This window comes from Rana temporaria, chromosome 2 (genome assembly GCF_905171775.1).
Source record: "Rana temporaria chromosome 2, aRanTem1.1, whole genome shotgun sequence".
NCBI lineage: Eukaryota > Metazoa > Chordata > Amphibia > Anura > Ranidae > Rana > Rana temporaria.
The window spans coordinates 394537714-394550633 of NC_053490.1; the positions used below are offsets into that span (position 1 = coordinate 394537714).

Consider the following 12920-nt stretch of genomic DNA (forward strand, 5'->3'; position numbering starts at 1 on the left):
TGTAGGAATCGGGTGAGACCTATATGGTTTGTTTATGTGTCTTTAAATGGCTTTTGTATAAAAATAAAATGGTTTTCTTTACAGAAGCTAGCTGATGCTTGGACACTATTACTGATACATCTTAATGATATCCCAATAGTAGTAGTGACATTTACAGTTATACTGAATACAAGGTTTTGGTCAAACTTGTCAGACCCAGTGATGATTAGGGATCTGCCTGGGTGAGTGAATGTGTTCAGAGCCTAGCCTTAACGCATGTGAATGAGCTCCGAAAGAAGCGGTTTCTTGCACTGGGCCAATCTGCAGCTTGCGCTTTTCCCAAGCTGCATGTTTACAAGGGGCGCATGTAGGTGCGTGGCTGTAGGGATGTGGAATACCTGGGCCACAGTCGATTGGGCACAGAAAAGTGAGAGCTTCCTGGCAGGTTTTCTCATGTAGATTTGAACCAGGATTCAAACACAAGCAAGTTTACGTCTAGTGATGACATAACTAGGTATTAAACAAGGGTATGTGATAAAAATAGAGTTTTTTTTTTTTAAATTGAGGCTCTTCAAAAAACACTAAGAAAACTGAGCTTGGATTTAAATAGTATATGCGATAGCACTAGAAAAGAGGATTCACAATTCTTATTCTGAAAATATCTCACACAAACAGTAAAATCATTTTAACTGTTGTGCAATTACAGTTACTACTGAAATAAAATACTTACTAATGTAAATAAATCATAAATTTGCATTAGTTCCTCAATTTTGTACTGTTCTAGCACCACAAAGTTTTCCAGATCTGGATTCGTTTTTCGTGCACAGTCATGGCAATGAACTATATAGGTCTTCCGAGAATTGCTTTCTTTTGTAATAAAAAGCAAATTGAGTACTTCCACCTGTAGATAAAAAAAACAATTAGTTACATAAACCATATATTTTTTTTTTTACTCTAGGAAATATTAGAATAAAAGTATAGATGTCTACTACTGAACTGATTAGTAACCAACCTCACAGATGTTACAGTAATGTGCAGGTTCCTCTTTTGTTCGTCCATGCCATACAACCTCCTTGCCTGTGGCTATAAGAGCTTCTCTTAAAGCCTGGCACTGCTTCAATGTCCTCAGTAAGCAGTACCTAAATAAGACAAAACAATTTTTGACCTTTAAGAATATAAAAAAATTACATTGCAGGCGCAGTAAAATCCCCATTCATAAAAACTGCAATGCCGTATTTGACTGCTCCCGCGCGCATGTGCAGAAGTGACGTCATCGCTACTCCGGCCAATCACAGCGCCGGAGCGGCGATACCCGGAAGTAACCTTCCGGGCATCTGTGAAGAGATGTCTGCGACCGGGGGGGGGGGGGGGGGGGGGGGGGGGGATTGGCGGGGACGGACGGGACAAGGACGGCTTTGATTTTAAGGCAAGTAATGCATAATGAGCTAGTATGCTAGTCATACTAGCTCATTACGGCTTTGTCTTGCAGGTGTTTATTTTCTAAAACATTTTTTCAAGGGTTTACAACCGCTTTAACATGAGTTTGAATGTGATTGCTAAATTCTGAATGCAGCTACAGCCTCATTATATGCACTTATGCAACCACATTAGTTTTTTTTATTTTTAACCCACCCCTCCCTAATTGAGTTGTACACAGTTTATAGGTCACATTGAAAAGGTGGAAAAAGTTCTGAAATTTCAGATTTTAACAGTTGTGTAGACTTTTTATATCCACTGTCTCTCTCTGCATGTAAATATCAGCCAGCACTACCCCAAATGTACAGGGAGCACCTTCTAAAGGAAATACTGCCACACTCTCCACTACAGAGGCACTCGGCAGTCCATGCTGCATGGCCAGAAGGTCTAAAAAAACAACAACTGGGGCTTAGCTCAGCTGGGAGGCTTTATGCCTGGGTGGGGAACTCATGCTTTTTTGCCCAGTGTCCATTCACCTGAAGATGGCAGTATAACCCCAGTAGTCATGAATATCTTGTACTGAGCGATTAGGAATTTTTGCCAAGACAATTTACATGGTTAAAAGTGTTACCAATCTAATGGGATTAAAGCTGAAATTTAAGAATTGCTCTAGTCCATGAGGGGTATACAGGTGTGGGAGTGGTAAATGCACTGAAATGATTCAGAATTGATAACTAGAAAGACAATTTGTTAAAGTGGTTAAGCCACTATAATATATTCATCCTATCCCCTCTTATAACAAAATGTGTGTCTGGTCTATATAAAAAAAAAAATGCCACTTTCTACCTTATATCAGAGCGTCCTCCTGGCACTCACGAGACTCCTCGTCTTTCTCCTAGCCCCGGCTGTCAGTAATAGTGCAAGGGGCTGACGACTCACGCTGATGTCAGCCAGGGAGAAGAGGAGAGAGAGCTGAGCGGTCACATGAGTGCCCAGAGACGCTCTGATGCAAGGTACAAATCAGCTTCTTTTTTATGTAGATCAGAAACTGGGACACATTGTTATATAATAGGAGGGGATGGAATAGATTATAGTTTTTAAAGCAGCAGGAGGGGAGGGTGGGCAGTTTCTGGAGCTGACAGGCAGGGAGGAGGGGGGGGGGGGAAGGAAAGAGCAGGGCTGAGGTTGAAGGAGGCACATAAACTGACCATGTCATCAGGGCTCTGCAGCCATGATAAACTGTGGTCAGTTATACAGGGGGCCAAATGACACAGCACTTGAACACACACTAAGCCATTTTTAAAAATAGGAAATGTAAATGTTTTCCAAGTTATGCGTTTCACTTATAGCACAATTTATAAAGCTAAAACGATTCAGGTCTGTAATTAAACTAGTATGCACAACTACAGAATGAAAAAGGCAAATACATAAATACACTGAAAGAAAGCGCCAACAACTTACTTAATCATTTCAAAGAGTTTTGGATCAGACACTTTGATGTTCCTTGCCATGTTCCAGGAGAGATGAACCATTGGTACTATAGATTTTACACACTGCAATTTATTCCATTCGTACCTTTCCACAGCTAGCTTATACTGGTAAGCTGAAAAAAAATAAAAATTACCAAATCATACAAATGGCATCAAAATCACAATGCAATGTGGGAATTGACCATTTGACAGTGAAAGTATTTAGTGAGCTACTAATTATAAGTAAACACATCAATTGTACCCACGTCAGAAAATACAATCCAGACAAACTAATTGGGATGGACTGGTGCAGTAAAGTTAAATCTAGATAAATATTTATACAATTTAATTTACATGAATAGATTAGCCTCATGTGAAAACTGTACAAACCTGTAAGAGGACCAACATTCCATGCAATGTTATTACACCAGCCGATTGCCTGAACCCAATGGACTGTTCCAGCATTTATCCAAACTAAATCCCCCGGTCTTTGAATAAACCTGTAAACTGGAACATTTGCTTCATGCAAGTCTTCAAGGTTGGGCCACCAAGATCCCAAAAGATAATTTATATTATTTCTGCAAAACACATAGATAAAGGTTAAGTCATAAACCACCAATTCAAAACAAAAACAAATAATCAGCAGCACAAATTATCTATTGCAAATTACTGTATTTATCGGCGTATAACACGCACCCTAACTTTAAGAGGGAAATTTCAGGAAAAAAACTTTCCACAGCCCCCTGCGTATAACACACAGGCACAGTTTTACCCTCTATTTTCAGGGTAAAAAAAGTGAGTGTTATACACCAATAAATACAGTCTATTTTATTACTAATCATGCAAGTCAATGACAAAACCGCTAAAAAAGCTAAAGGAATCCTGTCTTGAGAAATACAAAGGCTGCCAATGCCAGTCTTCTGAAATACTTGCTGCCTGACAAATGTCTTAAAAGGGATAATAAAGTCTTGTTTTTATTTCTTTAAAACAGCAAACATGTTATATTTACCTGCTCTGTGGAATGGTTTTGCACAGAGCAGCCTGGCTTCTCTTCTCGGGTCCCACGCCGGTGCACCTGGCAACTCTCCCTTCTGCTGGGTGCCCCCACAGCAAGCAGCTGCTGCCAAAAGCCAATCAGGTGTGCAAGTCTCCGTAGAGACTAGGCTCTCGTGGACATTGCTGTATCGAGAGGGGGCTCAGATAGGTATTAGAGGGGCTTGTGCACACAAATTTTTCTTTTGCCTTCATGCATAGAATGTAAATAATCTTGTGCCTTTACAACCACTTTAAAATCTTCTGAGTGATTTCAATAGCTACACGCTCTTATTGGGTCAACATGTCAGAACTCATGATTTGCATACTTGTTCTGGATCAGTGACTCGGAAGTATTTGGATCAGCACAACAACCTGAGAACTAGTCATTGTAAAAGATGGATTGGACGAGAACAGCTACATATTACTAGTACAGGGTTCTTTTAATTTTGTAGCCTAGAGGCATTTAGAGTGTTGGCATATTTGAGGTTGCACCAGCCTTCTATCATCACACACTATATCTTGGCAGTAATTGTATGTATAGCAAAAGGCTGTAGGCAGATGGAACTCATTCAAATATCTTGTCATTAAATGATGTGGCTGTGGAGACAGAATCACAAATAGCCACACCAACCCCCAGATTCAATGAAGGGGGTAGGGCTGCAGGCTGTGACATTGTTTCAGGTTATATATCCTTTAGTCAAATTTTTCTCATTACTTTTTGAAAACAGGAACACACTGCCTTTACATACATACACAATTCAAAAAGACTTGAACTTAATTGGATTTTTTGGCCGAGGTAAGCCGCCTTCAAGTTGACCTGCAATGTGGACAGTGGAGATTGATGGACAGCGTGTCTCCATCCATGAAGTGATTGACGCATCCTATGCATTAAGGTGAAAAAACACCTTGCACTGTCGTGCAAAACCAACTACAGTACCACTTTAATGTGTGTGACCAGCCTTACAACACCTTTTACATGTAAGCCTATACTTTGCCGGCGGTTCAGCAACCCGGTTCTGTTTCCAAACTGTCAAACATTGATACTTGTGTTTTTCTTCTAGACTTTCCTCCACTACCTCTGTTCACCTGTTGGCACACAGATAGTTCTAGTACCTCCCAGATATAGGGAGCACATGACCATGGCTTTCATAATGCAGCACTTGATGCCTGAACAGCCAGTGGTCAGCACTATCAAATAGGCAATGCAGCCAGATAGCTACGGATTTCTGTATGTAGTCGGCAATGGCAGCCTCTGTATTTCTTCATCAGCACATTACTTTTATTGTCACTGCGTTTCAAGTGTTAATACTTACTTTTCACAAAAGTCATTCATCACACACCAGTACGACTCTGGGACCACAAACCATTCACAATCTCCAGGCCCAATATTTATATTCACAGAACAAAAATTATTGTTCTCTTGATGACCTAAAAGAAGGGGACAACAATTATATACTTGTTAGCTTTTTAAATAAACAGTATCATTTAAAAGTTGAGTAGCAATATATCAGCACTAAAATATGAGAGAGAGAGAGAGAGAGAGAGAGAGAGAGAGAGAGAGAGAGAGAGAGAGAGAGAGAGAGAGAGAGAGAGAGAGAGAGAGAGAGAGAGAGAGAGAGAGAGAGAGAGACAGAGAGAGAGACAGAGACAGAGACAGAGACAGAGACAGAGACAGAGACAGAGACAGAGACAGAGACAGAGACAGAGACAGAGACAGAGACAGAGACAGAGACAGAGAGAGAGAGAGAAAAAGAGGAGCCAATGGTGAAGATAAGATAGCTGTCCTATATGTGACATTGTGTCACAGACAGAGGGACATGAGAAATTGTTTTTTTATTTTCAAAATTGTGGCTCAATTTTTTTTTTCTATAGAGCAAAAAATTTAAACCGCAGAGGTCCTCAAATACCACCAAAAGAAAGCTCTATTTGTGGGGGAAAAAAGTACGTGAATTTTGTTTGGGAGTCACATCGCACGACCGTGCTCTGGTCTTTGGCCAGCCAAATGTTCCGGGGCTTAAGTGGTTAACAGGGGCACATACAGCAGCAACTTAATTGGTGTTCTAATGGGTAATGGTCCAACTGGTTTTCTTAAAAAAAAATTATATATATATATAATATATATATATATATATATATATATATATAATATATATATAAAACTTTTGCATTTAGTTATATTTTATTACTGCTTTAAGTTGGCCAACAAAGGGCATCACTTGAATGCAAATTTTTCTACAATAATCCATGGCTACCTGATACAATATCCTACAACTGCCAATCAGATGGTAAAAACTGTTTTTCTTTATACAGTTCAAAATTTTAATGATTTCAGAAAAAAAAAATTCTATAGCAAAGTTTTAACCGCCGTTTCTGAAACCAAGTTATAGCACAAACCTGGTGTTCTGCTGCCTGGTACCTTCATATATAACTGTACGGTGTTCATTCCTAATATGGTGTGACCAACATGACTCAGGAGATTTCCGGCCGATACCACACGTGCAAATGCTGGAAGTTTGGTCAATTCATGTAGCTGTAATTTCCACCTTTGGGGAAAGAATTTTAAAAATTAAAATGGAGATGTGAAAAACACAACTTTGCTAATGCAAGTTTATCTTAATGTGTTTTTTTTTTTTTTTTTTCAAGTTGACTGATAAAGGACACAAAATATTTTGTTTTTGAATGGTTAGCATTTAATACGATCAATCAAAAATTGGCCTTGGGAGCTGGTACCAAACAAACCTGTGTTAACCCTTATGGAGGGCAAACAGGCTTTTTTTGATCCCCCCCTTCTCTAGGAGCACATACTCTTCCCCCTTCGCACTATTCAATTTAGCTGCCAGGAGCAAAAACCAAAACCCATGGGGTAAAGCACAGGCTAGATTCGCACATGTCCAGCTGAGATTTGCAGTTCGTTTTTAAAAGGAATCGCGTGCAGTTTTTTCACCGATTCAGGTGCAAATTTTTACTTGAATTTGCACTTGAGCCGGTCCTGAAATCGCAAAGCGCCTCTTTTTTTTTTAAAGGGACCATGGCCGTCCCGGACATGTGTGACCGGCTTCATTGCAAGCCTGTCTGGCTCACATGGTATGTGCACCGAATACGGTTCTAAACGCATCCAATTCGCAGATATGTGAACAGAGCCCAAGTACATAACATAACTGTACATAGCTCTGAATCTGCTTAACATTTTGACAAGAGGACATTATTGAAGTTAGCCTCTACTTATATTTGTTTTCCTCATATGCTCAGTTTGAAATTTCAAGGTTAGTAACAGGTTTTTGCTGGATTCCTAGAGCCTGTGTATAAATCTACTTAAATCGCCTATCAATCCTACAATTTCTCCCGCTTGAATGACTTATTGCTTGCACAAGCCTCTTTACCACCCTGCCTTCCTTGCAGCACTCTCACTATCTTTTCTTTTCTTTATCTTACACCATGGGACAGTGAGCCGTAAATCATTACATAATGGGTTGCATGGTCACCAGAGGTGATTGGACACTGGCACAATCAATCAAAGAGTTGCCCTCCATATAACCCCTCCCATTAGGGAAGCACCTTTGTTTTTTCGCCAGTGTCTAAGGTGTTGGACGCAAGGAAAATGTGCTAAAGAAGCTTTATGAGGGTAGAGAGCTACACTGTGGGTCCATCCAAGACGCTTAATTATATTATGCCAAAACTGGATGGTATCCAGACCTCATGGACGAGGTGTCGCCTGTAATGTCTCTCCGAAGGACTGGGCTCTGGGGTCCAGCGTTTTCGCTCTATGCACTAAAAGTCCTTGTAAGAGTCTTTTACAAGGCCCAGGGAAGAGGTCTCCTTTAACCACTTAAGGACCCATTCACGCCGATAACCGCTGGCAGAATGGCACAATCACGAACCTGTACGTGATTCCTTAAGCCCAGCCGTGGGGTCGCGAGCGCGCCGCCAGCGGCGCACTGGTGACCCGGTCCGAAGCTCCGTGACCCTAGGACAGCCTTTCTCAACCAGTGTGCCGCGGCACACTGGTGTGCCGTCAGAGGTTCTCAGGTGTGCCGGGGGGTCAGTGGAGAGAAGGCTGTCAGATGAGCCTGCTCTCCTGCCGAACTGTGAGAAGCTCTGTCGGCTTCAAAATAGAAAATAAAGTGCATAGGAGTGTGCTGTGCTCTCTGCTTCCCCCTAGAGTGCAGTACCCGGCTCAATGAGGAATCTGGAAAGGTACTGAGCTAGAAGCTAGATTCATTTTAACCACTTGAGATCCGCGCTATAGACGAAATACGTCCGCAGCGCGGCTCTCAAGTGCCAAGTGGCCGTTTAAACACGGCCTGTTATGTGCATTACCCGCGCGCGCCACTGGGTGGCGCGCGGCGGGTAAAAACTGTCCCGGCGCATCGCCGAAGACCCGATGCGTGTACCTGGCGGCCGCGATGTCCGCCGGGTACACGCGATCGTCGGTGACACGGCAGGTGACAGCAGGGACGTGGAGCTCTGTGTGTAAACACAGAGCTCCACGTCCTGTCAGGGAGAGAGGAGACCGATCTGTGTCTCTTGTACATAGAGACACAGCATCGGTCCCCTCCCCCAGTCACCCCCCTCCCCCCACACAGTTATAACACACCCAGGCTACACATTTAACCCCTTCCTCACCCCCTAGTGTTAACCCCTTCACTGCCAGTCACATTTATACAGTAATTCGTGCATTTTTATAGCACTGATCGCTGTATAAATGTGAATGGCGCCAAATTTGTGTCAAAAGTGTCCGATACGTCCGCCGCAATATCCCAGTCCCAATAAAAAATCGCAGATCGCCGCCATTACTAGTAAAAAAAAAAATAATAAAAAAAATCATAATTCTGTTCCCCATTTTGTAGGCGCTATAACTTTTGCGCAAACCAGTCGCTTATTGCGATTTTTTTTTACAAAAATACGTCGAAAAATACGTATCGGCCTTAACTGAGAAAAAAAATAGTTTTTTAAAAAAAAAATTGGGATATTTATTATAGCAACAAGTAAAAAAAATATATATTTTTTTTAAATTGTTGCTCTTTTTTTGTTTATAGCGCAAAAAATAAAAACCGCAGAGGTGATCAAATACCACCAAAAGAAAGCTCTATTTGTGGGGGAAAAAAGGACGCCAATTTTGTTTGGGAGCCACGTCGCACGACCGCGCAATTGTCAGTTAAAGCGACGCAGTGCCGGACGCTGAGATTTCGCCTGGGAACGAAGGGGGTTTATGTGCCCAGTAAGCAAGTGGTTAAAATGGCTTTATACACGTGTCTGTGTGTGTGTCTGCACATGTGAGTGCATGTAGGTATGTGTGTGTGTGTGTGTGTGTGTGTGTGCATGTAGGTGTGTGTGTGTGTGTAAACATGTGTGTATGTGTGTGTAAGCATGTGTGTATGCATGCGTAAAGTGAAAAAAAGTGGTATATAAATCCATAATTTTTTTTTTCCACATTATTTTTCTATATGAGTGGGTATTGTAGCTCTGTACTCCTTTGTATTATGTATTGCTTTGAGGTTTTTGTGCTTAACTTTAGTGCTAGCTGCTTCATTTATTTAATTTCTTTTTTTCAACATATGATACACAATCATTTTTTATTTTCACTAATTTCCTTTAGCGCTGCGTCAGCCTTAGGGCTTTTCTCTTGTGGAAGCGTGTGTCTGTATGTATGTGTGTATGTTACTTTTAATCCTGCCCCCCCCCCCCCCCCCCATTCCTGTACCATCAGAATGGCTTTTGTAGGGCTTGTTTGATAGCAGCAAGGACTGCTGCTCCTCTGAAAAGCAATCCATGCACAGATCGCTTTTCAGAGGCATTTGACAGGCGGTAAAAAGGCATTTTGTTGCTTCCTCACCACCTGTTTTAGGCCCGTAAATGCAGCATCACCACAACTCTGCAATGCACACAGTTGCGGAGTAGTTGCAGTGCAGCCCTATTCACCCTCGGTATACCTCCAGTTGCAGCCACAGCATGTGAACACCCTCAGCTGCTGCCTCTGCAGCTAAAGGTGGAGAAGTTGGGGGTGGTAAAAACAGCTCAACCATGTGGTTTTACCGCCCCTATGACATGTGAACAAGTCCTTGGTTCACATCTGTGTAGCTGTATGTAGGGCAGTCCATTATTTCCGTACCCACAAAATGCAGGGAAACAAGTCCCCAAACTTTTTTTTTTAAATTGCACTGCAGCAAAAGCACCCCACGTTTTCCAATCTGTGGGGGTACCATTAAGAATTAATGGTACCCCTAAAGAGCAGAGCATTTGTCTGTGAGCACGATTTTGCCCGTGTTCTGCAACACACCGTAATGTGAACCAAGCCTTGGACTGGGGTGCCTCAAGACTGAAAATACTTTTTAAGGGTGCCCCGACTAGAAAAAGGTTGAGAAACACTGCCCTAGGATACAAACTGGGTTTTCGAGAAATCCCATCTTCTCAATTCCGAAGCTCAAGACTCTCCAAAGATCCACCCAAAAAAAAAAGAGTGTCCTCCTTCAAAGGATTGGATCACCTGCTGTGGTTTTTATTCAAACCTCTTTATGATTCCAAAACCAAATAAAGATGTCAGACCCATCCTGGATCTAAGATCTCTAAATCAGTTTCTGAACATTCGCCATTTCCAAATGGAAACTATTCGATCAGTGGTCGCCTCTATCGACACCATGAATTCTCCGCCTTGTAGAGACATAAAGGACGCATATTTACATGCGCCTATCCCATCCTGCGCACCAAAGATTTTTTAAGATTCGCGGTAGAACATTGCCACTTCCAGTTTGTGGCTGTGACATTTGGGGTGGCTACCACCCCCCAGGTATTAACAAAGGTACTAGCCCCTCTGTTGGCAAATGTGAGGGTACAGGGCATAGCAGTAACTGCCTATCTAGGTGATTACTTGTGATAAATAAAGAGATAACTGGGGGCGAGTTGATTGGACTTTTCAGGCACTAGTAACTGGTCAAAGTATAGTCATACAAAGAGTAAATTTTCTAAAAAAATATTACAAATTTATTAAGACATAGAAGATATGGTACACATTAAAAGCATTATCTGCCAAACAAGGCAAGACCATCTAGCAAACCAACTGAACAGTGCAAAACCTCCAAACTGTTGACAGGAAATTGTAAATAATCAAAAGTAACGAACAAAATTTTGAAAATGGAGTGAAACACTTTCACATAAAGAGCACCCCATGTGTAGTTTTAGTCCTGCGTAGTAATGGAGGTACAGACAGAAGATTGTCTGAGATGTTGAAGTTTGCAAAGTTTGGTTGACTCGACCGGTTTCACGCTTGTTATAGCGCTTCCTCACAGAGTTTCAGTGTGGTTAGAGATAGAATTGGAGGCAGATTACTAATCCAAACATGGATAGCAAAAATTAGGAAAGGTAGAATCCTGATATAGGATTAATTGACCAAGTCCTGGCTGCTGGACGTAGAATAATGTATAATAAGCCCTAAAATAGGGCAAGCAATCTTAGTGGAGAGCAATTGGTGTTTAGCTGAAGAAAGACACCAAAGGATGGCATTCCTGATTTATAGTGTATATATAGAGGAAGACTGGCGGTATGCCTAAATAATAGCCTGCATTGGCTGATAGGCACCAGATAGTCCTAAGGTAGTAATAGAAAGGAACACCCTCAATCCACAAGTCTCCCGGGAGACTGCAGCCAAGTCTCCCGGGAGACTGCAGCCAAGTCTCCCGGGAGACTTGTGGATTGAGGGTGTTCCTTTCTATTACTACCTTAGGACTAGCTGGTGCCTATCAGCCAATGCAGGCTATTATTTAGGCATACCGCCAGTCTTCCTCTATATATACACTATAAATCAGGAATGCCATCCTTTGGTGTCTTTCTTCAGCTAAACACCAATTGCTCTCCACTAAGATTGCTTGCCCTATTTTAGGGCTTATTATACATTATTCTACGTCCAGCAGCCAGGACTTGGTCAATTAATCCTATATCAGGATTCTACCTTTCCTAATTTTTGCTATCCATGTTTGGATTAGTAATCTGCCTCCAATTCTATCTCTTACCACACTGAAACTCCGTGAGGAAGCGCTATAACAAGCGTGAAACCAGTCGAGTCAACCAAACTTTGCAAACTTCAACATCTCAGACAATCTTCTGTCTGTACCTCCATTACTACGCAGGACTAAGAAACTACACATGGGGTGCTCTTTATGTGAAAGTGTTTCACTCCATTTTCAAAATTTTGTTCGTTACTTTTGATTATTTACAATTTCCTGTCAACAGTTTGGAGGTTTTGCACTGTTCAGTTGGTTTGCTAGATGGTCTTGCCTTGTTTGGCAGATAATGCTTTTAACGTGTACCATATCTTATATGTCTTAATAAATTTGTAATATTTTTTTAGAAAATGTACTCTTTGTATGACTATACTTTGACCAGTTACTAGTGCCTGAAAAGTCCAATCAACTTGCCCCCAGTTATCTCTTTATAAATACTTACAGGACGTGGCACATCTTTTTCATTCACTAAATATCCACATGTACACTGCATGTGAGGATATTTGCACTTTCCTCTTCTTTTGATTACTTGTGATAGATCAGTCAGTGGCAGGATTAGATCACGCTGTGCTTACCACAATAGAATACCTGGAACAGTTAGGATGGATTGTAAATCTACAAAAATACTCTCTACAAGCCCAAAAAAGGGTAGAGTATTTGGGCATGATCATAGACACGGCCCAAGGCAGGGTATTCCTGCCAAAACCAAAGATCAAGTCACTAAAGGACCTGATCCACGAGGTCAAGGCAAAGAAAAAGCCGTCTATTCGCCTTCACATGAGGCTACTAGGGAAGATGGTGGCCTCCTTCGAGGCTATCCCTTACGCCCAGTTTCACTCGAGACTACTTCACAGCAGTATCTTAGCCGCCTGGAACAGGAAGATCCAATCTCTGGATCTACTCATGTGCCTGTCGCCACAAGTGCGCCAAAGCTTCAGTTGGTGGTTAAGAACCAATAACTTGAGGAAATGAAAATCCTTTCTCCCAGTCACCTGAAAGGTGGTGTCTACGGATGCCAGCCTAAGGG

At 41.7% G+C, this 12920-nt stretch overlaps 1 protein-coding gene across 4 annotated transcripts in view; it reads right to left on the bottom strand.

Moving 5' to 3' along the window:
• Positions 1-12920, bottom strand: part of KDM6A (lysine demethylase 6A) — a 163224-nt gene that overhangs the window by 4781 nt on the left and 145523 nt on the right. For all 4 annotated transcript variants that reach the window (XM_040338057.1, XM_040338056.1, XM_040338058.1 and 1 more), the window contains 6 exons: positions 6294-6442; positions 5213-5327; positions 3255-3442; positions 2857-2998; positions 992-1118; positions 710-880 (listed from right to left, as the gene is read on the bottom strand). In XM_040338057.1, the coding sequence (XP_040193991.1) occupies positions 710-880; positions 992-1118; positions 2857-2998; positions 3255-3442; positions 5213-5327; positions 6294-6442 (892 nt within the window). The remainder of the gene's footprint in view (positions 1-709; positions 881-991; positions 1119-2856; positions 2999-3254; positions 3443-5212; positions 5328-6293; positions 6443-12920) is intronic.